The sequence below is a fragment of the Calliopsis andreniformis genome, unplaced genomic scaffold, assembly GCF_051401765.1.
Source record: "Calliopsis andreniformis isolate RMS-2024a unplaced genomic scaffold, iyCalAndr_principal scaffold0022, whole genome shotgun sequence".
NCBI lineage: Eukaryota > Metazoa > Arthropoda > Insecta > Hymenoptera > Andrenidae > Calliopsis > Calliopsis andreniformis.
This window is the reverse complement of record NW_027480432.1, coordinates 11,721,702-11,740,879: the sequence shown is the minus strand read 5'-3', so window position 1 is coordinate 11,740,879 and position 19,178 is coordinate 11,721,702. Positions and strand designations below refer to the sequence as shown.

At 33.6% G+C, this 19,178-nt stretch overlaps 1 protein-coding gene across 6 annotated transcripts in view; it reads left to right on the top strand.

The window, feature by feature from the left end:
- The window catches only part of Msl-2 (male-specific lethal 2), a 34,538-nt gene that overhangs the window by 13,354 nt on the left and 2,006 nt on the right, over positions 1-19,178 (top strand). The window contains exons 2-6 of one of the 6 annotated variants that reach the window (XR_013003145.1): positions 11,668-11,903; positions 12,318-12,512; positions 12,592-12,907; positions 13,259-13,383; positions 13,723-15,549. Coding sequence is in view for 4 of the 6 variants with exons in the window: in XM_076391037.1 (XP_076247152.1) it covers positions 11,668-11,903; positions 12,318-12,512; positions 12,592-12,864 (704 nt within the window). In the remaining 2 variants the exon portion in view is untranslated. Of the gene's footprint in view, positions 1-11,667; positions 11,904-12,317; positions 12,513-12,591; positions 13,185-13,258; positions 15,550-19,178 lie in introns of those variants that run through there. The other 5 variants (XR_013003144.1, XM_076391037.1, XM_076391039.1 and 2 more) reach the window with 5 other exon arrangements.

Below are 19,178 nucleotides of genomic sequence, written 5' to 3'. Positions count from 1 at the left end.
TGCTACCTAGCTGTTCGGCGTTGCGTTCCCATTAAGATAAATGAAAAAACGAGAGTGCCAAGGCGTTTTCTTTTAACAGGCAGAGACTCGAATATTTGAGAGAGTAAAGAAAAATATTCTCCGTACGTAGCATATAATTTTAAGTGAAACAATGGAGACCATAAATATATGACTAGCAGAGATATTTAAATCTGAATTGGAGAATCTTTGCATAAATTAGCCTGGGTCATTATTGTCAGGGCAGAATCAATACTGACGTAATGAAGTAGCAGAGTAGCAGAATCAATAAGATTCTGAAAATAGGAATCTCGCAACTTACGTATTTTATATCTTTTTGTTCGGTCACTGCAGTCCTCAAAATCCTTAGTGGACCTGCCTCCTCTACTTGAAGATATATCCGATATATCTTCGATTAAACAAAAATGTGTGTTCCATCCAATCACTATATTTTTCATTAAATTTGCTTCTAATACGATGTATTGCTTTAAGTTTCTTATTAAAATTTGGCACAAATCTCATTAATTGCAATAATGATTTTATTGACTTGATCAATATCTAAAATGGAGTACTTTTCATACAGAACTTGTTTAAATGATTTACTATTTACTTACTAAAACCGTATAATTAAGATTATGGGATCATAATTTTTTGTTTTTTAAAACAAATTTTATAAAATAAACGTTTCACGGACTGCTGTGATCGAAGAAAATGTTATGAAATACTTAAATTGCAAGATTTCTACCTCTAAAATTTTACCAATGCTGCTGCTTTATCTGCGTCAAATGTTCTGTAAAATAAAACAGACCACCGACCTTGTTTTTAGGATTGTGGGTATTTATTGATAATATAAGAATAGGTGGTTTGTTACATACTAAGAACTAAAAAGATACAAACAAAAATGAAACAGGCTTCCGTTGCCGAATACATTATCGCGTGCATGATTGCCAAGTAGCATGGATGAATCGATTCTCGCAACTCAGTTGTCATCAGACAAAGCATGGGAAGGTCAAATCCCTTCATGTTCAAACAACAATTGACATTCATTGTGCCCTTGCATAAATTACACAAGCTAAGTTGTGCAAATATCACTATGAAGTTGTACGGAAAACTGCTAAAGATATTGGTCATAATATATTCTCTAGTTACAAAAAAATAATGGAATTTAAACAAAATTGTTATCCCGATAATTTTATTGTAGTGGAAATAATGACAAAAATCGTATGACAGAAGTTACTGAATGAACAGAATTTTCAAATGAAAAAGAATAAAATGAAATCGAGATTCTAAAAGAAGAATATTTCACCTTCCATATAAAATTATGTATCAATTGAGCGACTAAAGTTGACAGTAGCAGAAATTGATACATGACATGACACTGTCAAGTGTTGAAATTTAACTTCAAGAAGGAAGCACCTCGTGTTCGAGAAAAGAAAAAGTTTTTGGGAAAGAGAAATAACTTTTGGCGGGAGCATGTTTAAAATTAAGCACATTTTGTAGTTCACTATGACAGATGGCAAAGCTACTCAAGCTATAACTACTGTAATATCTTTGAATAATTGTATTAGGTACATGCAGTGGGAAATCATCCGAAATGAACGATATTAGAAGAATTATTTTAAATAAATGTAATTCGTTAAATAGAGCAGCTTTAAAATTGAGCATGCCCGAATTAAATTTATGGAGTATGTACTGCATTTGGGATGTAATTCAAGTTTTCAATCATGGACACAAAAACTATTTGAAGAAAAATAAAGAGGCATATTCAACATGAATTCAAGACACAAATGAGAATGATGTATTCACATTGATGTTACGCAACGGTCAATGACAACAAATAATGGAGATACTTTTAGATGGTTCCTTGTAAATTTTACAATACCTTCCGAGATACCAAAAGTTGATAATAAACTTATAAAGGTACTTGCTGTTGTTTTAAAAATAATTTGTTGCAAAACTGCAATTAACGCAAAAAAATTTGATGTATATATCCGAGATACAACCAATTTGGCTTTATCAGTGTATCTCTAGTATAACTGTATAAAAAATATTATTCCATGCAAAAGATATAGAATGTATAATTTTTCCCATTCGCTCATTTCTAGAAGAGGCCCAGAAAAGCATTAGTAAAGACTATTATTATATAAACAATACAGACTTCATCATACAAGAAAATACTCTCATCTGACAACAAATGAATATATATCCCATTTGTTATTAATATCATGTGAACCAGCCACTTAAAATCAAAACCGAAATATAAATCGCTTCCACTGCAGGAAGCAACAAAATTATTATAATAATATAATCTAAACATGTGAGATGTATCTATGTAAATACTGGTGAAATATGTTAATGAGTACACTAATAGTAAGGAAATTGCGTATATAGTTGTAAATACAATTATTATTACTATTCTGTTAATATTACAAGATTTGAATTATCTGACGGAATAAGTACAGGTGCACATGTACATCTTTAATGAATTTGTTCTGTAAATAACGTTACGTAATATTAAAATATCAATAACAGCTTCAGCAATTTTTTCCAACTACTATATTGTTGTTTTACTATATCATTGTGTTTTGTGATGTTTAACAGTAATTAATTCATTAATTATGTAATATTATGTACTCGGTAGTAAAGAATTACCGTGTACGATTGTACTACAGAAAATATTTATAGAATTTAATGTTATTTTATTTATAATGAGTACTTTAATTTTATCAATATTGCTTTCCATATAATGCTTGATTAATAACAAATGTTACAAAAAGAAAATACATTGAAAAATATTTAAAATACTGAAATTATAAGTCTTTTTCCGCGATTTCTATGCATAGCGCCATACTGTGCGTCGTCGGTATCATTGTATGTAAATTTCTATAAGTGCGCGATTTCCTTAAAAAATATTTCTATTCGCTCAGATCTATTATATTTTCTCTTAAATAAATATTCACTTAAATAAGAGATCAGGTCTTCATTGTTTCCATATCTGGAAATGTTCTGTCTCATGTTATCGACTGTGTGTTGCCCTCTACGAAAATACAGTTGTGAAATACATAACGTATCTTTTAGAAAAATGTGAAAGTAATGTGATAACAATCAATTGCTTGTATCAGGATCCACGAAGTGATTGTGTCGTTGACCGTGAGGTGTAAATGGCCTTGGTTGTTGAGGCAATTAGACACTCGCCAACTTTCGGACATAATAGTTGTCTCTGAAAGGATCTATTTTCAAACATGAAAGTTCCACACATAAAATTTTACCGAACTACTATTTGAAACTGTTGACTCAGTTGTTTGTTTAGCGGAGTCTTTGTTTGAAATGATATTCATTAAATAACTAATATGCGAAATGGCAAAAGATGTCATCTTTGGGATTTGAAGATGTATCTTTTTGAGTTTGGAATTCAATATAGTCGAAATCGCCAGTGTTTTTGGTATCCCTCGATGTTTTTAAATCTATTCTGAACTTGAGATAGAATACGTTATTGAACAGCAGTCTCAGTTCCAATAGTGGTAGTGGGTACATGTTTATAAATTGCTACATGCAGCGAATTATTGTAATTATTATGCTACATGTTGGATACCTGTCATCACCTATTTGAGGTATTCTCGCATAAATAGTAACTAATTAACACAAATGCATTCAAAGCAATTATTACAAATCCTCGTGTTTAGTACAATTAATCGTTCAATATTATTGAAGCATTTAGGTTAAGAATCGATTGTAAGATTTATAGTGACACATTGACACACGATGTTAAAAGTTCAGTTCACACGTGCAATCAATGTTAAATATTACCAGAGATGAATAGGGATACTGCCAATGGTCGTTAGAAAAGCGAGTCAGATTGGAAGAGGCGTTCCTAGCGGTTAACTGTCGAACTATACGCACATTAGAAAAAGGCCGCACAATGAAGGATAGAGAAATGTGCGTACGAAATTGTTTGAAAAGTCTCTACCACAATTTATCTTCATTTGTATGCATTTTTCTCTATCCTTTACGTTCGGTTTCTTTCTAATGTACGCATAGTTCAACAGTTACTCGTTAGGAACGCCTCTATCGAATTTGCCTCCATTTTCTAACGAGAGCATTGACAATCTCTCTACTCATCTCTGATACTATTATGCACAATTTTCGTTCTCTTATTTATCAATGATATGAGTTTCTTTTGTTTAATTAATTATTAAGTTGTTTGGAATAAATGATTAATGTTAAAAAGATCGAAGTCTTAGTTTTTACTCTTTTTTCGCACGCCATATGAACCCTCGTTATCCTAAATTCTTGAAAAAGCGCTCTCCTTTCGAAGTCTGTTCCTGTCATTCGGTTAGCGCACTGGGACGTTAAAGGATGTGTACAAAGGAGCCTGAGTTCATGAATTGTTATAGCGTTTATTTTATATGCATTTTCACAACCATTTGCACATGTACAAAACAATACTTACTACAATATGTATACAGGGTGTAACAAGTACATATTGAAATATTTTAAAGAGTGGTAGGGTACTTCAATTGGATCACAAAATCTATTATAACAATATTATAACAATATCTATTATATAATATTTTAAAGAGTGGTAGGGTACTTCAATTGGATCACAAAATCTATTATAACAATATTATAACAATATCTATTATATAATATTTTAAAGAGTGGTAGGGTACTTCAATTGGATCACAAAATCTATTATAACATAGAGTGTTCGATCTGTTTCCTTTTCATGTTTATGTCAATACTTTGAATAGGTAAGTCAAAATTAATAAACTTAAAATAAGTATTGTGTATTTAACACTATTTTTACAGCCATTTTGTAAATATCTATTTTTACGAAGAAGTCAATTGTCACCTTTCCATTTAAATACAGATAGCTGTGAAAATAAGTGTTTGAGATAATAAAAATATCATTTTTAATTTTTTGGTTCTTTAAATTTAATAATTATAAATAAAGTAACAAAAATTGTAACTTAGATATTATTATTATATAAATAATCGGCACAAACGTATGGCGCTACCTAATATTATATTTCTAAGCAATCTTTAAGGAGGTAATTTTCTGAGCCGAGAATATTTTTTTTTTAACTAGGTTTTGCAACTCGTTCTGCTGAATTTTCGGTACAAATATCTCGTCTATAGTCTGTCATTTTAATACACTTTTGTACATTGTTGTATTTGTCTCTTTACACTTTATAAGAATGTAAAAGCAAAATGTTCCGTTATGTTTAAAAAATAGTCACGACGTTAACATTTCAAAAAATGGTTTTGAAAAAAAATATTTTTGCTTGGTATTACATGTTTATTGCTACTTACTGAAAATCTCTAATTTTGGTTAAATTTTTTTGGAAGTAATACAAATGAATCCTTTGTATTCTGTTGATAAAAGTGATATCAAACACGACACAATTCGGATCATTCTCAATGATTTGTATAATACCCTTAGATGTTCAGCTGCAGTTAGACGTTAGAGACGGTACTGTGCATTAAAAATTCGAAATTTTAACTAGACAATTTTGAAAATCATACCACTGTATTGTTTGTACGCCTTTTTGTCCAATTATTTTGGAGAAAAATCTCAGGACTGTGAACAGGCGTTATCGACATTAGATACATGTTGTTATGAGGTTTTTAAGACAAGAATAAAACTTGTGGTGTACAAGAATATATATATTTAATTTAGGAAATTAGTTACAAATAAAGAAATAATCAAAAGAGGCTTACAATGAAGCTGAACTGTCCAATGCGTATAACTTTTACGAGCATGGAAGTCGAAACCATAGAAAAAAGAAAAAGCGGAAAGAGAATACCAACCTTACCCAGTATAGGAACATGAAATAAAAAATAAATCAAAATTCTCCATTTTTCTTCATAATATATGGAGTGGGCCATTTAAATGAAAAACTTCTCAGAATAAAATTGCAGTGTTCACAATAGGAAACATTTTCACCGAACACTTTGAAAATTAAATGTTCCAGCTAGTCTCCCTTAAATTTTCAGTTTGGTTCTGATATATGGGCGATGCTTTCGCCATCTGAGAACATGGCAAACATACTCCTGCATCAATTTCGGAACTTCTCGAACTCACAACACTTGAACATTCAGTTTACCGTGAAAACTGAGCAACAAGATTGTCTTCCAGTCTTATATGTTTTGGTTCATAGCAATGAAAACGGTAGAAACCGAAATGAAATATCTTGACTAGACCTTAAGCAAGAATGGTTACCATTGTAACGTCTCTAAAATGAAGTTACGCTGTCCATGGAAGAGCGGTTTTTTGATAGACAAAAGATGGGGGTTCATGTGGTGCGCAGTTAAGGAGTTCAAAATTTAAACTTCAAATCGAAGGCTTAGATCTTTCATTAACAATAATTTATTCAACAATAAATCCTATTCTAACCTATCATACAAATATGATACATACACAATTATTGTCTAGTATATAAATAAATAACGAGGTTACTTCCTTTATGTTTAATTGAATGAGAGTAACATTATGATTAAGATTATAAAGATTACATGATTTTAATTAAAAATACGCTAATTATGCAATTTGCGGCGCAAGGATTCTTAATATTATCGATATGACGAGATGCGTTATGAAGGTGTGTGTGTTGGTAGTAATGGATCTTGTCTTGTATGCTTCAGTCACTGCTACAGTTATAAGTAGCTATAATCTTGGAGCAGTCTAGTGTCTTCGTAAAACAATAGTCCTTGCTTGGTTGTTTAAGCATCTGTAAGCTTTGCGTTGTCTTTTATTATCGAACACTGCCTTAGAGAAAATATTCTTCAGAAGAGGTCTTAATATCCGTTAGACGTAGAATAGCTTCTAGCACTTATTTGACAGGCGATTCATTTGCTTATGGTGAGCACGAACTATAACCTCTAAAGTCTTGTTCAAATTAGCTCAGTTATTTGAATGCAAGCCACATGGATGTAGCTTGATGTCAAGTTTGTGTTCACACAAGTTCAGTTACTTGGATTCGAATGGTTTGAATTCAAATGTAACTTGAATTTAAGCTGACTTCTCCTTGACGTTTACATATTTGTCGATTTACTTGAAATTTGCCCTATATAGTACAGTATACATCATGGTACATGTCAATTAATGTGTATTTTAAGGCAAGGAAAAGTTGAAAGGGTGTTAACTTTACTTGAAGCTTGGAAGGATATTTCAAGTCAAGTAATATAACACGTTTACAATGGTCAAATTGCCTCAAATTACTTGTATTCAAGCCACTTGAAATCAAGTAACTTGACTGATCTAAACGTGCCTAGACGAAATAGAAACTTGAAGGTATGTTTCAAATCAAGTAAAGTAACGCATTCACATAGGTCAAGTTGTTTCAAATCATTTGCATTCAAGTTGATTGAATTCCAGTAACTTGACTAATCTGAACAAGGCTTAGAGAAGCATTGCCTACTTATAATCACTCTAGAACGGATTTTCTGATTTTCATCTCCGATTGGGTCATTCCACGCGAAATCGGGCACGTTTCGGAGCAAGTTCTTGTAATTTGCTCAAATTTGAATATGTTGTAGTCTTTAACGATATTTAAACGTGCCCTACAGGATTTTTCAAAATTTTTAAAATTGTTGATTTTACAGCTGTTTGAAGTTAAGTGCTACCTTTTTTTTAAAAAATTATAGCTATTGAACTAGTAAGCGGATGGAGATGAGCTTTACGGTGCTTATAGAGAAAACATTGAAGTTTGTAAAAAAAATTATTTCATTTAAAAAAACTTGTTTTTTAATCATCTTTTTTGCAATTATTTTAAACAAATGCAGGTTTTTAAGATGATGCGCGATTTTAAAAATCTGAAAAAAAAGGAGAATATAGTTTGATCCTTCCCCTTGATGGACAAACTTTCAAAAAGATGGAAACTTGCAAAATAAAATGTTCGCTGGACACGAGTAGGCTGCCAGCGACGACGCGCCCGCCACAGCAGTGCGACTCGACGCAGCGTCAACTTTCAGCAATTTTCACAGGGCCAATTTTAAAATGTCCATCTTTTTGAAAGTTTGTCCATCAAGGGGAAGGATCAAACTATATTCTCCTTTTTTTTCAGATTTTTAAAATCGCGCATCATTTTAAAAACCTGCATTTGTTTAAAATAATTGCAAAAAAGATGATTAAAAAACAAGTTTTTTTAAATGAAATAATTTTTTTTACAAACTTCAATGTTTTCTCTATAAGCACCGTAAAGCTCATCTCCATCTGCTTACTAGTTCAATAGCTATAATTTTTTAAAAAAAAGGTAGCACTTAACTTCAAACAGCTGTAAAATCGACAGTTTTCAAAATTTTGAAAAATCCTTTAGGGTACGTTTAAATATCGTTAAAGACTACAACATATTCAAATTTGAGAAAATTACAAGAACTTGCTCCGAAACGTGCCCGATTTCGCGTGGAATGACCCGATTTTCAACTCTGATTTTCATGAAACTCGGCAGGATTGTAGAGTAGTCGAAAGTATTCGATATGTATTTTTTTAATCGGCTGTAATTCATGTTAAAGAGATTAAAACCACCTCCAAAGTTGGGGGTGACATACTTCACTTAATATCTCGAAAACTAATACGTGTAGCAAAATGGTGTAAATAGGACGGTTGTGTATTTCTGAACGAAAATATCAGTTTGTTTAAAAAATACTATTTTTTAATATATTTTGCGGAGGGTACTGGCCTGTGTTGCGTATTGAAGTCGTCAGTGATTTGGCTATCAAATAGAAGATCTGGAGCGAGGGCCACCATGGAAAGTGAATTCATTTGGGTGAATCAGTATATAAGTGTTCCTCAGGGAGTATTGGTGAAGTGTTTGGCCGCTGGAGTTCTAAGTAAAGTTAGTTCAGGAAATGTGTTTTGCGTTGAAGTCGCCCGCAATGACCACAGCATAGCTAACCTCTGTGATAGCATCTAAGTCAGAGACTGAAAGTGTGTTACGCGGAGGGTTATTGGCCACTCCAATGAAGAGATATGGATAGGTTATTTTGACAAAGAAGCTTTCGAAATTAAACATGTAGTTTGGCATGACCCTCGAGTACTGAATAAAGTGATGAATTAGGAGGGCAACCCCACCGTGAGCTTTTTACAGTATATCAACGCGCAGTGTTGCATTCGGGGATATTAAGATCCTTGTCTGGTTTAAGTCGTGTTTCAGGAGTACTATTTATTATGCTTTGTCGTAATCGATCCAGCGTTTCATAAGAGTATATTTATCATGGAAACAATTTTAATCAAAAGATTTGACTATTGTCATGAACACATTGAAACGCTCTACGTCTGTTTTACAGTTCAACAATAAGGCGCGGAGCTCCAAAGCCGCTTTAAATATGAGGTCGATATTGCATAATTTAGTAATTTCAAAGAACATACTTAGGGCATCCTGGGCGAGATGGTTGAGATTTCTCGCTTGAGAGATGGGGTACGAAGGTTATTGTTGGTATCAAATAGGGCTTTGCTGGCTCTATAGGATATTTTGTCATTTGGTTTGAATAGGGGGGGTATGACGGGCCTTTTCGCTACTTCATGAAGACCCTTGGATGGGGTTCTACGGTTTATCTACAAATTCACCGCATACTACAAAAAATACAAAATCAGAATTCATTGTCAACTGAACAACATCCATTACAAGATCATGAACGTCAGAAACTTGTTGTCCCATACCCTTAAGTTTCGACTGATCGCATCAGTAAGCTACTACTACAGCATAATATCCGTACAATCTTTAAATCACTTGCAAAAATTTCACAAATGCTTACTAATGTTATGGTTAGGAACCACCTTTGAGTTGCTTAGGAATATAGAAAATTCTTTGCTCCTGCCGCAAAGTTGAAATTAGGAAGAAGATCAGTACATGGATCAAAGAACACCAATGGTGTTTCAAATATGGTCATTTTGCGCAGTCTGTATTAGTTGAATATTGGATAGGCATAGGACATTCCATTGAATATGACAAGGCAAAAATATTGGCTAATTCCTCAGGCTATTTTTCCAGAAAATACCACGATGGTTTGAAGGTTTTTAAACATTCTGGCAATTTGAATAGGGGTCAGGGTACCAAATAATTGATTCAAAAGCTTCTGATTGGCTGATACATAGTTCCGTATCCTTCAATACAGGCATATAAGAATTTCTTGACTACAAGGGAGTTCAGTAACAGAGCTCCCTAGCCCTAATAATGCTGTTCAATTTTGCAACTCTTTGTAACACGCCTCGATCGAGGGACCGATGGTCATCCAGAATCGTGGGAGACAGGCGTCGGAAGGTTGGGGAATCACTATTAGGAAGTAAAGCAGATAGTCGTACTGGGTGTGAAACACGAGACTCACAATTATTCGAGAGACAATCACGTTTATTCGTCCTTTTAGTATGCTCTCGATAGCGCGACTAGACCGAGAGATCGGCACCGGTACGTTAGTTCGCGGAAATTCGCGGCGCTGCGAAATCGATCACGTACACATCGAACGTTCGAGATGCGCGGCATATTCGAACAAATGCAAACTGCACCATTTGTGAAACGGCGGCAATACGTTGAACACACATGCAGCATATATCTGGAAACTATTAATATTTACAAGACTCAATTCATTTAAATGTTAAGTATTTATAAGTACATATTTGAATTTTATAGGTATTCGTTCCAGGGTTGAAAATTAGCTTGTATAATTGAAGTACATATGATCAAACATCGTCTTTTATAAGGAGTAATCAATTCCGGTAGAATAAATCTTTTGCACTCAATTTAACTTGGTTTCTTGATTACATATTCAAATTTATCCGATCGCTAATAAATATTTCCAAAGGATTGTACTGCCTCGTTGTGCCTAATTCACAAGGGAAGTTCGATGAGTGTTAATCGCCGATTTTAATGAAACTTTGTAGAATTATTCTATGGTCCTACCTAAGAATTTTGCCGTATAAAGTAGCTGCCCATATGCACCTTTAAGGGAGAAACTACCCCTTTAATTCCAGTCGCCCTTTTCATTTCGGTGCTCACAAAGTATAAGCGTTATAAAAAATGTTGCATACAAAAGTTTTACTGTTTTTCAAGACCTATAAGATGGCTTTAAAAAAATTTTGGAAAAACGGGGGTAAAATTGAATTTTTATGAACAATCCGTTTTTCCGAAATTTTTTTAAAGCCATCTTATAGGTCTTGAAAAACAGTAAAACTTTTGTATGCGACATTTACTTATAGCGCTTATACTTTGTGAGTTATAAGCACTAAAATGAAAAGAGCGACTTGGATTAAAGGGGTAGTTTCTACCTTAAAGGTGTGTATGGACAGCTATTTTGTACGTCAAAATTCTTAGGTAGGACCATAAAGTAATTGTACAAAGTTTCATTAAAATCAGTGATTAACACTCACCGAACTTTCCTTGTCAACTAACGCGTATCGCTAATAGTTTAATAAATTCTCGTATTAGGTTGATTTTTTGCGTATTTGCTACAATTAATAACTCGAAAACTGAGTCTTGCATCTAATTTTATTATTCTTGATTTTGGTCTTAGTTTGAAATGTTTGATATCTGATATCGAACATCGTTTAGAAAACTAGTTTTTTCAGCTGTAATTGCTCATGGTTTAAAAATAAAACATAAAATTGGTACCATATTTGATTGCAGTTGAATATAAAACATGATTTGTTAATATATTACATTTATTTATTTATAGAGTCGTCTGCTATTCGTACTGTATCAAATGGGTCTTCAATATACTCTGTGATGTATGCTGGATCCGGTAACAAAATAACAATAAAACGAAAAGCAGCTGCTGCCGAAGATATGGAAGTAGGACAACAGGATATGGATGGAAGTCAACACAACTCTGTAGGAGGGGTAAAATGTATTCCATCTTCCCACCTTAAATATGGGACCCCTTCTCAGAAAAAATCTTCAAAGATCAGCAAAGTAATTTCAATAGATTTTCGGTTAATTTTGTACCTTACAACAAGTTCGCTTTGCATTGTAACTTTTATTTAAATGCTAAATGATGTGCATCCTCGTTAATATTATTTGTAAGGTATAATCACATGTTTGCATTTGTATAACAATTAACAATCTTTACTAAGTTCAATTAACATTAATTAAGAGTTTTCATTACTAACGTCAGTAACACAAATATTTGAGTACATTATTTCGCTAGGTCCCATACAAAGATTAATGCAGACTGAATATTTTATAACACTTTTATCGTTCAGTATGTACGGTACCAAATGTATTTATCAAATATTTAATCTATATCTGCATTAATTTTTGATGTTTAATTTTTTTTCGATTTTTCAAAATAATTAAGAATAACAGAATTTGCTAAATTTTGAGCAGTCATCAGGTTTCAAAAAGCCTAGATCAAACTCTGCCCGGAGTAAAAGGAAAGGATGTAGATGTGGCAATGCTACAGCAATACCTGGAAAACTAACTTGTTGTGGCCAACGGTGTCCCTGTTATGTTGAAAGTAAGCCTTGCGTAGAATGTAGATGCAGAGGTTGCAGAAATCCTCACACGGCAGATGGCTTAAAGGTACATGGGATTAAAGAGTTATTTAATTTGAAATTGCTCACTTAATATCTATCATATGCTATATTGTTTTATATTTTAGATTCGGCCACATATACCTGAATTACATAATTTGCAGTTGCAACTATCAACTCCCTTGGACTGCGATACATTAAATTCAGATCCTCTAGGATCGGTACCACAATGCCTTTCAACTTCTCCGACAACAATTCAAGTATTAAATGTTTACTCAACTCCGAGATTAGATATTGACAATGTACCACAAAATCTACCTGCAGCCTTGTTAGTAGGAGAAGATGCTATGATTAGCACTGAAAGTGAAGCTGAAGACAGTGATATACAAATAGATGTGTGACAATGCAAATGACATTGTCAGATGTCATGTAAAGTTTAATAATGTAAGTACAGTGTAACTTCGATTTAATGGACTAAATGAAAGGAGGGTGTGTTCATTAAATTTAAATGTGCATAAATAGCGTACATACAAAACGAAGAGTGTATTCAATAACAAAATATCTATTTTCATATTAAAACATCAAATTTAGATATATTTGAGTGTACAATCTTTACTTGCTATAGTCTCACGACTCGTTAGTCAATATGCGACGCGGAATGTCGTCGGTTGTCACCCCGAAGTGACTTCGAGACTAGTGTCTAGAAGTTCTTTCCTGAAGGAAGTCCGTGTTACCTGCCATATGTGATAAAGCCACAATTTTGTCCCATTCCTTGGATACCCGTCATCTTTCTAGGTCTAAACTTGTTGTTAAGAAGGAATTCTACTCGCAGAGGATGTGCCTTCCTTGGAAACAAGCCACTCTTACCCACTTTGAAAGCTATGGAATATAATCGCCGGGCAATCCGTCCTTCAGCTACTGTAAGAACAATCTGCTGTTCTATTTTCTTTTTATCATAGTCTCATCGATCAAAATATTCCTACGGAGCATCAATAACTACATTCTGGGTCTAATTATTTTGGAACTCCTTTCATTATATTATATATTATGAGCTAATCCTATATCCAGTATTGAGTTTTACAGACTTTTATAAAATTTCTGCGTCAGTCATATCCACGATTGTGTATAAACAAATATAAGTTTCATTGGCATTTACAATATAACCTTCCACAAAGTGGTTCTCTATCCAGCAGTTGGCTCTAGGTTACCGATTGTACTGAAGAAATTTAATCACATAAAACTAATCCTCCTCTCGACAGGTAGGATGCAGAAGACCAAACAGTATGTTTGGTGAAACGAATTGAAATGATACATAAATTGATCACATTCAAAAGTACTCAATAGAATGAGTATGTACAAGGAACAATAACAAAAAATATATCCAATTGACGAAACTTGATGGGAAAGTAGTGGTAGAAGAAAGTAGCCAAGCAAATCAGTTCGGAGCACGTAGTTAGTGATAGTCACTAATTGAAATCCACTTACTCGTGGATCCTCTTCGATTCTCAAACGTTATGACAGGTTCGTTTTGCTGAGTTCTCTTATACACTTTTATTTTTAACCCTGTATATCTGCCTCATTGTCAAGAATTTGAAAAAATTACATGAAACTTATCAAGGAGTCCCATCTGCATAAGAACACAGTCTGAAAGCAAAATACCACACGAAGGTGAACTAGGCGGATTTCTATCATATGAACCTGTTGGATTGCATAAACGTTCGCCGACCAAGAATTTTCCATATTTATAGATGAATATGCATATTCTATAAATTATGAAAACGCACTGATCTCTTGTTACTCATTACCAGCAACGAACTCATAGAAGACCAGAAAGATATTTCTAACTCTAATCTCTCTTTGTAGTTGTTATCCTGAAAAAGGGGTTGAAATGGTTCCGAAAATAATTGTTTTAAATTATTGTGTGTCGGTTCTGAGTAAAACAGTTATGATACTCGATATAATATTACAATTGCTATAGATATAACAGTTTTGACTCATACCGGTTTTGGCCAGGATTCTGCAAAATCATTATTATATCGGTTTTATATCAATTTCATAACTATAATATTAATTATTGGTTTTGTACTAGTTCCAAAACTATTTTATATTGGTCAATGTTATGGTTCTACGGAGTAAAATACACAGTGTATAAATAATGTACATAGTAATATTTTAAAGTACGGTAAGAAAGTTCAAATGGAACACAAAATGTCCTATTACATTAAAGACTATGGGTGATCGATGCATGGTTCGGCATGAGCCTAACACTAGTTGCGTATTTCAAGCGACATTGTCCAATTCAGTAGGTAAGATCACTCTATTCTTAAGAGTGCTTTACTGTGTTCTGTTGACAAGAAGATCGATGGGATAGAGACAAGAGGGGTCTACCAGTCTATATTGTGTTTGTAGCCGTCGTGGTGAATTGTATGCTAGAGTCCAAAGTGTATGTGACACCGAACGTATCCCTTCCATTCTGACCAATCAGACTTGCATAACTGCCAGGGATTTTCTTGTTAGCAGAACACAGTGCGTTTCTCCTACTGACTCAGCAAAGCAGATTTTTTTATCAATAGTTCACCTCATTTTAAATTGACCACTTTAAAAAAAATTTTTTTTAATAATGTTATAATGGTTACCACTTTTTAAATTAATGTTAACAATGCTGCAAAGAAGTTGAAAATGTTCAGTTTATTTTAAATTAAAGTCATATAAAACTCAGTTTTCGTCTTTTTTTTGTTACACAAGCCTTCCTAGATCGTCAATAGTATTCCATAATCTGATCAAGCACTATAGAAATGACAGTTGGTAGTCCTATTGAAGAGAGAAAACGATAGACACGAAACAAAAACAGGGAATCCATCGTTATATCTACGTAGGAAATCCACAACTAAATAGTCGATGTAATTGACTAAAACGCATTAACACATTCACTGCCAGACGGCAGTTTTGGTACATACGCTTACTACGAGATATCTCGTAGTTGGCAGTGAATGGGTTAACTAGAGCGCACGTTTTTGTAAAAAAGAAATCATTCATAAGTCTGACAAGCGACGATATTGCAAGTTATTGACCCTGGATGTCCGCGATCTTTTAAAACTAGGACGATAATACTTTACTTAAAAAGTTTACTTAAAAAGTAAAATCAACTGATACGTGAGTTATATGTATATATACTATGTAGAACTGAAATGTAACAGTTCTGGAGCTGACATATGTGAAACCATGCGATGAAATTGTCGAGATCGTGTCATGTCCAGTTCAGATGGTTATACATACTTCCTTTCGCGTTCTTTACGGCTTTATCTTTTACTTGGACTTCAGGTATCGAAAATATCGATTGGAGGAGTGCGAACATGGTTGCTAAGAGGTCTCTACGCGTAGAGATCAGTGACGTCACATCTTCACCTCACTACCCTTTGTGACGTCAAATAGACGTGACAGAAGCAACAGTGTGACACAGCCTCATTATAAGACCTTATCCTACAATTACTATTTCTGGCAATTCTGGTTCTGACAATATTAATATTGCTAGTACAATTAATCGTGAATTTAAGAATATCGTGATCGTGGATTTCGTTGCTTAGAGTAAGTATAGGCTTCATTTTAGTTACTGCAACAATAAGCAAGAGGATGTGTTATATCTTGGAGATATAAAAGATATAAAAGGTGCAAGAATGTATGTAGATAGCATTTCCATTGAAAACATATCTTTGATAAATAAATGTATAAACTGTATTAAAGTCATATTATTTACGCTATCGCATGTATTTACGTTTAAATTGGGATACAATACATTTACTTATATCATCAAAGGGATTCAGAGTTTTTCTTTTTTTACTTCCTTACGCCACAGATACTTGCACATGTACATTGCCAATGCATCGCCAGGTGAACCAGTAGCAAGTTTATGATTCATCCACTTCCACCTGTTTTCGATCATTTGTGTCCCTGCTTTATTAACGAATTGACTTTTGCCTAGATAGAATAGGGTTGCGTTTTAGTTATTGAAATTCTATACAAGTACGTAATTATTTGAAATTGAAAAAAATAGTCGTAACCCCTCTTTAAAAAAGCCCAGACTTATTCTAGCCTGTCTCCCTTGTCCAATTAGGAGAATAATGTATAATTCAAAACATTTACTAGTATGTAATTCTAATTATCTAGAATTGCGAAAAGTCGTCGAATTCCCTCTCCAGCGATATGTAGATACGGAAAATTACCTGGAGTATTGTGAATAGACAATTTTGTAAATGTATTCTTTCTACATACTGAAACACATATTGATAATAGTTTTGCAATTGCTATAAAATACTTGAATGCTTTTTTCTGTTTCAGCATCTGCTGGATTACTTCGAATTTCATGTATAGTTTTTTTTAGCGTCGTTGCCAATTAAAATTAAGTACAAAGGGAGACAATTGTTGCTTTCAAAACTATCAATTTCATGTAGGTCTTCTTGTTTGGTGGAGACATATTATCGTTGGAGACTTCAACTGCCTCTATCAACAGGGCTCATGTTGACTCTGCTGGAACGTCTCATACACACGCCACTATTGCCTATTTATAATATAATTAATTTGCAATATAACAATGTATTTGTAAATACATATAGTAAAGAAATATATTATTTGAAAGAAAGTTCTTCTATAATTGCTTGTATAATTTAAATTATAATAGGCGCTACCATGTATTTATAACACATTGCGTTGCAATGTAGCAATGCATTTGCAAATAATAATCTTAAAATTAGTGAACCGCTTTTATTATTCAAGAAAAAGTTCTTTTATAATTGTAGACTGATGAAGGAGTATTCCACATATATCTTACCTGACTTATTATCACCATTACCCAAATAAATTAACAAAAAATCGCAATGAGCATCTATAATTTACAAGAATTGCAAGCGTTTCTCAGCGTCTCTTAAGACGCTGAGAATGGAGTCGCGTGTTACGTTAGTTCATTGAAGCCACGTCACGGTGTTGCCACTATTTCGTCGTCTATATGACGTCATGAATGGTAGTGGGGTGGGGATGTGACGTCACTCTTCTCCAATATTGCCATGTGGCGGGATAAGAGTAGAAGGGTGAGGGTACTGAAATAGTAGGCAATATCCCCACTTTTCTATTTTTCTCCTGGCACATTGCAATACTGTTCGTCTCTACGCATAGGGTCGAGTCTGGCAACCATGAGTACGACACACGTAATTTTCTACTGCTTATCTATTTGGAAAATTCAAAGAAATTCATTTATTAGATCGGTAACGCTAGTTGAGACACAGTCTCTGTTAAATAAAAGCAATTAATTAAGATAAGATTTACAATTCGTGAGACGCAGGTGTTACGATCTGTGATACATGTAGCAGGGAATAGAAAGGGAACAAGTTGGAGTCGTTGATGCGAAATTGGGACTGGAACCTGGGGAATGGGGATTGCTAAGCGATGAATATCCTCCATCAACCTAATCTCAGTTTCCCCTCAACATTCCCTCTCTATTCCCTAACTAAGTCACAAATCAGAGGCATAGTCTAATTCTCTACAGCAATGAAGAACTTCCTGGCAGCCCTGATTGCAACTCTCTCCTAGAACGCGAAGCGAGGGGGTTCTGCTTCCTTAACGTCTGCTCTACCGTTTCTTATCATGTCTTCTGATTAACGCACTGGAGATTCTTATAGGTTGCCTCTGCTCCCAAACCAAAAATTCGTCGCGAGACCTTAAGGTCACTTTTTATTGATTTTAGATCTTCCGTTGCATAACATCACCTCTACTGTACGGAATTTCAATGTCTTGCAAAAACGTGGAAAACATTTCTGATTACTTCATGCTGCTAGGTCTTCTGGTGACGCACATTAAATATCCATACTTACTGTAAGAAAGGGTCGATCTTGTGTGGCGTGAATTTCAGTCATTTGCAACCGATATAGTGATGAATTTGCAGAAGTGTAACAGAAATTAACATATGTTAGAACCATATCCATAACACTTATAATATTGTTTTGATTCTCATAACTATTTCCAACCGATATCATAACTATTTACAGTTTTTGTTTCTAATGCAAGTTGCGTAAAGATTACAAATAATATTTGAAGATCACAGGGAAAAACTTGATCAAGCACATTTTCTAATTTATATAAACCAATGATTTCAACGTTTAAAACATCCTAAACTTAAACTGCCAAAATTGTATTTTTATTTAATTTTGATTAAGTATGCTTTCTGATCTTGTTAAAAACTTCGCTTTGAAGTTTGCATTAAAGTTTTGAACAGCTCTTTATAATAAATATTCAGAAACTGTAATTTGTATTTTCTTCGAATTTTTTGCGTATCCTGCTTATTTCTTTCCTTGATTTTATAAGATCCTTGTTCTCAATTGAAGTTTTCTCTGTAGACTCTTTCTACGTACTGACTGTCCTTTAAAAATAGAATCTCTTTTTATCTTGGTTCTATAAAGTACGTTGTAACCACGAAATTTGATTTCTGCTCAATTTTTCTATTTCTTCTTCATATTACAGGATTTCTATACTCGCTTCATTAGGTAAAAATTAGGCTTTGTACTTGTTTTCTAGTTTTGTGGGATCGAAATTTAACTTTCTTTAAAATGTTTGTCACCTTGATCGAATTTTTCTTTCTTGTCTTTCTGATTTTGTACCCTTCAGCTTTATCATCTTGCGAATATTCAGCGCTATTCAATATAAGCAATATTTACTATTATACAAAATA